This window comes from Capsicum annuum, chromosome 4, assembly GCF_002878395.1.
Source record: "Capsicum annuum cultivar UCD-10X-F1 chromosome 4, UCD10Xv1.1, whole genome shotgun sequence".
Lineage (NCBI taxonomy): Eukaryota > Viridiplantae > Streptophyta > Magnoliopsida > Solanales > Solanaceae > Capsicum > Capsicum annuum.
In genome coordinates this window covers 36,068,887-36,077,073 of record NC_061114.1, presented here as the reverse complement: position 1 = coordinate 36,077,073, position 8,187 = coordinate 36,068,887, and the positions used below count along the sequence as shown (strand labels likewise).

The 8,187-nt window shown below is 37.8% G+C and overlaps 1 protein-coding gene across 1 annotated transcript; it reads left to right on the top strand.

The window, feature by feature from the left end:
• Nucleotides 1-6,711: 6,711 nt before the first annotated feature.
• Nucleotides 6,712-7,452, top strand: LOC124897933. Its single transcript, XM_047411557.1, has one exon. It carries the CDS (start codon nucleotides 6,712-6,714, stop codon nucleotides 7,450-7,452), a length of 741 nt encoding a protein of 246 aa, XP_047267513.1.
• The last annotated feature ends 735 nt before the right edge of the window (nucleotides 7,453-8,187 follow it).

The following is an 8,187-nucleotide window of genomic DNA, read 5'->3' as shown; positions in this document are numbered from 1 at the left end:
TTATTTCTCCAACAAAGTACAATCTAAATTAGACTTGAAAGACTAATGGGGCAATTTCTAGATAACACAAGTATACATAAGATGAAGGAAAATAACTCACCACACATGGCATGCAAAATTCACCAAGGAGGCTCAATTGTCCCTCCCGTTAGAGACAAAATTAGGACTATCTATTTCTATTAACAAGTCAATAATATATGAAGTCACAAAAAGAGAAAAAGTTTTATTATAAAGCTGCTCACATCTATGCCCTTGATTTTCAAAAATTTTTGGATTGAGGGGTTTGCTTATTTGTATTTGTACCATAGACAATTTGCTAAACATGGAAACAACCGAAGCCTTAATCTCACATTTTGGATTAATATAGGCAAACTAATCATATGGCTATTCAAACTTTGCCAATAATGCACAATAGGATCCTAAATTTATAATGCCACAGGTACTCAAACTTTTCTTGCATTAACAACTTACATGCCACGGTACTTAGAATTCCCCTATATTTATGTCTCAAAACCCGAACATGATGCTTTACCCTTAAGAATGTCATCACTCAATCTATCATAGGGCAAGTCTTGCCATGCATCATGATAATCAAAATAAAACTTAAAGTTAAAAAGAAAGGCGATAAATAAAACTATATGATAATTCATGAAAATGTGGGCACCATCAGAGTGCCCAAATATAGTATCCAGAATGTCATCAAATCCATAATAAAATATCCAAACATATATCAAAATATCACAACTCCAGGGGTAGGCACCCCCAACTGAAAGGCATGCAGTGTCTTAACTACATAATCAACCAAAGCATAAATATAGAGATAAGAGTCCTCCCTGAGGATTCATCAAAGGTTACTTTTGCCTGCTGACTCTGCACCATCACTAATAGCATTATCATCTGACCACTCTGTAGGAGCCTCATCATCACTCTTAACCCTATAAGAAGGCAATTTTTCACGAGGCTTCTGGGCCTTGTACATTCCCTTAAGTCCCCTCCACATCTTGTAGAAGAACTTATCCCTTTTTTTCTCCTATTTCTTTATCTTATTGTGGGAGTCCAGAAGGTCTCGAGCATTTCCCAAGACTTAAGCACTCGTCAAAATGAGAGATTTAGGATCACTTACTGAGTGTAGGATGAAATAAACTGGAAATACTCTACTTGGACACCCACAAATTCTTAAATCAGAGAGGATATTGATAGAATTTAAAAGGGCTGTGTGTGGGAATAATGGCAGTCAGATGGTGTTTTAAACTGAAATGAACATGATCGCGGTCTAAGTTCCATGATTATGAGCACACGTCCTCTATGATTGCTGAGGCACAGGCCGTAGATGTGGTAACTGAGACCTAAATAGAGGTCTTCTATAGTCCTCTGTTCATTTCTGACATGCCAAGTCCATACATTCCCTTTTCTACTTTCAATTAAAATTCTCCTAGCACCACCTTTTTCATGGAATATGTATGAACAAATAGAAGAATAAAATCTATTCTATCATGCATAAATAAAAGGATACGGGCAACTTTTTATGGCATGATGGGCTGCCTCCCATCGAGCGCTTAGTTTAATATCGGGGCACGACGCTTCCTTCATTCCCTTTTATGCTCCCACTTAGAATATTTGAATCTCTGTCCCAACTTTTATTTAGTATGCAATGAGTAGTATAGGGGTAGGAGATTTAAGTCTCCCAAGATGAAACTGGGAAGAAGTGAGGACATAGAAAGTAAGCTTCTATCTTGCCATTTTGAAGACTTAAACCTTTTACCTAACTTCACATGAAATTTTTAGTTTGGCTACTTAGGTAAAGGTGTGTACATTAATTGGACACTAATTGTAAATCATGAGTTGAGTTCCTTGGACTTTAATGGTGGGGGTTTCATGTACTCTTTTGGAGTGTGAAAACCTAAAATGTAGGGAATGTATGGATTCTCATCACATTCTCTAAGCATAATGTCGTGAAATGGTTTGAATGAGGATTAACCCATAATTCTAGAGTTGCCTCCTCCATAGCACTTTTACCCTGAAATGAACTAGAGTTGTCACAAGAGGTTGGCTTTGATTCTTCTTTCGAATCTAGTACCATTCCCTTTATTTTGGCATCTTCATACTTATTTGATTCGATTGATTGGGAAATCACAGAGGATTCTTCACTACCAAGCTCATAATCATAGCTTGGTTTTTATTTTTGATTAGCCTTCTCTTGGGAAATGGGCAAGGTAGTGATGTTTGCAAGATTTGATTCCTTGCCTATTTCTTCTATCTTGACAATTTCCCTTCTGAATGCGTTATTAGATTGGCGTATGTCTTGCATATTCTCCCTCATTGTAGTTATCCAATCCAAAATAGTTTAAAATATTGCTTCAAAACTAATGGAATCCATATGTTGTTCTTCCTTCTTCTCCTCATAAAACCTATAAAACTCATAAGAAGGACTAACAACTCGGTTAGCATAATAAGGTGAGGAGGAATATGGGCAATCACTATAATGTCCATCTCGACCACTACACAAAGAACAATCATACTCCCAATAGGATCGAGATAGTGATTCTATCTCTTTCCGGGGAGCATATCTACAATCTCTTCTGAAGTGGGGTTTACCACAATGTGGACATAGATCGTCAAGATAAGACTTTCAACTACAAAAATCATATTTGTCGGAAGATTCCATAGAGAAAATTAAACAAAACCAAAAATCTACCTAACACAAAAACATCATGGTCAAGCCAAGAAATCCTTCAAGAACTTCAAGAATATCACAAATTAAGGTATGTTAGGTGTTTATTTATGGGTTCCTTTCACCCATAGAGTCCACGAATCCATTTTTTCTAAAACTACAAGATTGTTGAAATATGAACTTCCATATTTGAATTGAATTCATGTTCATGATATTAGTTGGGTTTTAAATCCATGATTTAAGTGTAATTTTATGAAATTGAATAACATGTGTGATACCCTTGAATTTACAAAGTGATTAATGTGTCTATAATGTTAATTGGGTTTAATCCATGATTATTATAAGATTCATGAAATTAGACTAGTATTTTATGGAGAATTATATGAATTGCATGCTAAACCCATGAAATTATAATTTTGGGCATTGTAGTGCCATGTTTATATGTTGTCCATGATTATGCGCATGAAGTTGTGCTCTCCAAGTGTTCGATAGAATGTCCATGTTAATAAATTAATGAAATCATGACATGTTAGTATATGTACAAGCTTATGCCCTACAAGTGTTTGATAAAATGTCTCTATAGATGAAATATGAACATATGTACATTGTTATGCTTTGCAAGATCATGTGATGCTTTACTTTTTATGCTATTGAGTCCAGGAGGTATTTAATACCCGACAACTTAGCTGTGTTCCTAGAGATAGTATCAGTTATAGAATCTCAATAATGTCATGATTAGTAGTACTCTCAATCAGTTATAGAACTCAGTCAGTTACCGAACTCAGGAAAACTCAGTAAGCTCAGTATCAGTCCAGTCCAATTAGTATACTCAGTTCAGTGTCTTTCAGTTGGGAGTAGGATTCACCACCGAGCGACCTTAAGGATGGAGGCTTAGCCATTAGTTAGGATTGGGTCCCTAGAAACAATCCCTAAGTTCCAGAACTAGGTTATGAGATGTCACCCGTTAGATAGGACTGACATACTCAGGGATAACAAGTTAGTTTAGGACTGATCTCAGGGGTCACCCGTTAGATAAAACTGACTCCACAGCAGATATTAGTACCCTTGGTACGGTATTAGCACCCTTCCAACAGGGATTACAGGTTGGACCCCAATTAGCTTAGATTGGGATATGTCAGTTAGATGATACCTTCCACAATTTTAGTTTCAATTTTGGTCTTCAGTAGGGAACTCAGTTCAGTTCTATAGAATCAGGATTGTTAGACACAATCAATTCAGAAAAAGTACATAATCTGTCTAGAGAATGGGAAAACTATTTTCATATAAGTAGCATATGCCTTTACTCAAGCTATGATTATACTTTTAATAAATTAATTTAATATATCATGTCTTATAATGGGATTTGCTTTTAGTATGGGGTATTCATCTTCTCTAAAGTGTTTGAAGGAACCGATTAATCTCCGGTCTTAGACGTTGGTCAGCTTGAAAGTGAGGTCTCAGCTAAGGTAAGCGTTAGACCATTGGTAGTCCCGTCACTAAGATAACACTTAAGATAAGTCTGTTATAAAGCCATTAAGACTAAGGTTGATCCCATAAACATTCGATGTATTGTTTTAATCTATTACAGGTTGTATCATAGTTGGTAACTGTTTTATGCTTTCTTATGTGAATATTGTTTGCTTTCCCAGTCAGTCTCTAGACAGTATTTTCACATATGAATCCTAACATTCATACAAAAAATACCATCAATTTATCCTCTAAAGCAACTCTGATTACTACTATTGAAAATAATCTTCAAAACTGGAGTATCCCAGAAGAATCTTTTAATACGATTTATCAGATCGAAAAATTTAGTTTTTTCAAAAAACATAATATTAAGACCTCTGAGTCTACTGTTGCCATAAATAATTCTTTAGAAATTGTTCAACTTTTAAACGACCTAGATATAAACCGATTTAAAAGTCAGTTTCATTATCTGCATATTGGTCTGGTTCAGGTGGCCATTAAGCCCCTCTTTAGACAGGGCTTAGACATCCCTGTTTGTGCGATACTAAGAGATGCTCGTCTCGTAAATTTCGATGACTCTCTTCTAGGAGTCATCCAAAGTAACCTAGCCGACGGCCCGGTATACTTTAACTGCTACCCTAATTTCTCAGTAGACATTAATGATCCTAACATCATGGATGTTTTAACTCTAAATGTTAAAACAAAAAATATGAATAGTAAGGATAATACCAGAGAAATTGCGATAATATACAGAGTATACTATCGACTGATGGGTACAACTCTAGCGCCCCAAGCTAGATTCACAAGTCCTAGGGGCGTCACCACCCTTATGGAGGCAAATAAAGATAGATCCAATATCTTTGTTCCTAAACCCTTGGTTTGGGAAGAGGTCATCCATAGTAATGAATGGAACTTGATGCTATCACACAACCTATTCGTTCCTATCCCGAAAAGTCTCAAATACAACGAGTTATTCAGCATCCTGATGGCTCGATTGATTTAAAATTCCTCGGCTTCGACACTCCTCGAAATTCTTCCTTTTGATGATCTGTCTCTCATCGAGGTTCCACATCTAAAACCCGGGAGGGAAGTGACGAATATGATAACGATAATAACAATGACAAGGGCAAAGTAAGAGGAGTCGACTTCTCTGGCCCTGTCCCAAAAGTTTATTATCAACAATCCACAAGGGTCCAAGAGTCCCTAGACCCTAATAATCATTACGACCCAGGCAGTCCTACAGCCTCAGATATGGAACCTCCCCCTTCCATATCCCGCCAGAAAATTAGGACTGACCCTAGCTTACTCATTATCAAATCTGATGAAGAGTATACTCCTGACCTTACAGCTCTCGAAGCTCGATGGTACCTTCCTAAGGACGCTCTAAAAAGGAAATGGTACACCAGTACCTATTCTAAGGAATAGCAAAAGGAGTTTGGTCAACTATGGATAGCCGATATGAAAAGACTCCGATATGATATAGAGTTCTTCCGATGGTTTGAATTCACCGGCAGAATGGAGAATCAAAATGAATCCCTCAACGTTATCATTAACGAATGGTATACCCAGAGTAACAAGATAATTGAATCCGTTACTCCTCCTCTTGAAGGGATAAAAATCCCTCATTCCAACGAAGTCCTTAATGCTTCTCCCTTCAAGAAGAAGCATGATAGGCCTTTGTCCACCCCTATCAATAGAGACCTCGATAGAATAGTTGAAAAAACAACTATACTAATCAGGTCCTTCACACTATCTCCCGGCAATTAGGAGATACAAAAAATTCTTCTTTATCTCCATTTAGTTCCCCCGCTCCTGAGAAAGGAACTTCAAGTCCTAATCCTATAACCAACCCCATCTTCAAGATTCCTGAATTCCAAAAAGAAAAATTCCCTAATCTCAGTAATGATTTCAAAGTTTCAGGAAAAATCTTAGAACAAATCAATGACAAACTTTCTAAGTTTAAAATCTCTGAGAAAGTTGAGTCCAGCAACCAGAAAGCTGAGTGCAGCAACCCAAAAAACTCTCTTTCTAAACTTACCAGCGATCGTTTCTCTACTAGGAAAAACTATTACAAGAAACCTTCTCCTCCAGACGTTCAGTTTGAAGAAAATCCCTACCTTTCGACCTCCAACCATGATGGTCGAGGAATAACAGAATGGAATGTTGACGGTTTGGCTGAACACCAAATCTACAACAAACTCCATGAAATGGGCGTTTCTATTACCGCCTACAAAATTAGAGGAGCGACCGATAAGGAAGCCGCTACCATGATCGTATCAGGTTTCACTGGTATGATAAAACATTGGTGGGATAACTACTTCACCGACGATGTCAAAAACCTGATCTATGGAGCCACAGCCGTAGAAACTATAGTTAAGACTGAAAATGGCCAGGAAATTCTTGAGCAAATTGTAAAAGAAGACGCTTGTGTCACTCTTCTATATCATATAGCCAGACATTTCATAGGAGAACCCAAGCTATTCCAAGATAGGAGCCTAGAAATCCTCAATAATCTCACCTGCAAAGACTTAGCAGACTTTCGATGGTACAAAGATACCTTCCTGGTAAAGGTTATGATTCGACCTGACTGTAACAACGATTTCTGGAAGGAACGATTCATTAGTGGTCTCCCTTCCCTCTTCGCCGAAAAGGTTAGAACAAAAATTAAGGATAGATTCGAAGGAAAGATTCCTTACGATATCCTTACCTGTGGAGACTTAACCAGTTTCATCACTACCGTCGGAATAGATCTCTGCACTGATCTCAAGCTTAAGAAACAACTTAAGAAGGATAGTACTTCTAAGTATGGACTAGGAACCTTCTGCCAAGACTATGGATTCACCAGTCCTAGCAGAAAGCATAAGAAGAAGTCCTCCAATCCTCACAAAAAGGCTACTTCAAACAACAGGTCCTTCAAAAGAGATTCTTATAAGCCAAGTAGAAAATCTACCAAGCGAAAGACCTCTAAGGCCAAAAATACTTGCTGGACTTGTGGCAAGACTGGCCACAGGGCGAAAGATTGCAAGTCCAATAAGAAAAAGAAAATAAACCAGTTAGATCTCTCGGAAGAAACCAGAGCTAGTTTATTCTCTATAATGGAAGACTCGCCTGAATCTTCGGAGTCTTCTACCTCTTATGCCTCATCCAGTTATGACTACAGCGATGAGAAATTCATCAATGCTGCTTATGAGTCAGATCGATCCCAGTCTGGTCAAGAATATACCTGTAACAGTACCTTCTGCGCTTGCACTAAGAAAACTGTTAATGTCATCTCAGGAAATCCTGTTCGACATTATAGAACACATTCAAGATGATGAGGCTAGAAATAAGTACCTTCTAGAACTCAAACAATTAATGCTTTCTCAAGAAGAAAAACCCCCCAAACTCATTATTAAGCCCTTCAGCATGAAACAGGTTATGTCAAGGTTTGATAAACCTGCAGAGCCATCTATTGCTGACCTCAAAGGAGAAATCTCCACCCTCAAGGGAAAGATCATGAATCTGAAGATTCGTCTTGACCAAGTAGAACTTAACGTTCTTACAGATCAAGTCCTCAAAAGTATTTCCCCCCCAGAAAAGATTTCTCCTCCAGAGTCCCCTAAGACTTTCCCGATCATCCCTAATGACCATCTTCGAGAACCCGAGCCTAGTTCTTTTCCTGGCTCAGATTCCCCTTCCACGTTTAGAAAAGCTATTTCAGCCATAAAAGCTTATAGCGAACATATAGCCGTGAAAATCGTCATAAACAAAGACTTTGTTCTTAACAGGGTCGCCCTCTTCGATACAAGAGCAGATAGTAACTGTATCGTTAAAGGTCTTGTGCCTACAAAGTACCTTACAAAGAGTACCTCTTGTCTCTACTCCGCAACGGGAGAAAAAATGACAATTCATTATCAACTCCCTAAAGCTCATGTCTGTAACAATGGCATTTGCCTTGTTAATGACTTCATCATCACCGAAGATATCACAGAAGATATCATTCTGGGAATACCTTTCGTCAACCAGATTAGACCTTATTGGAGTGACTACGATGGAATTCGTACTACTCT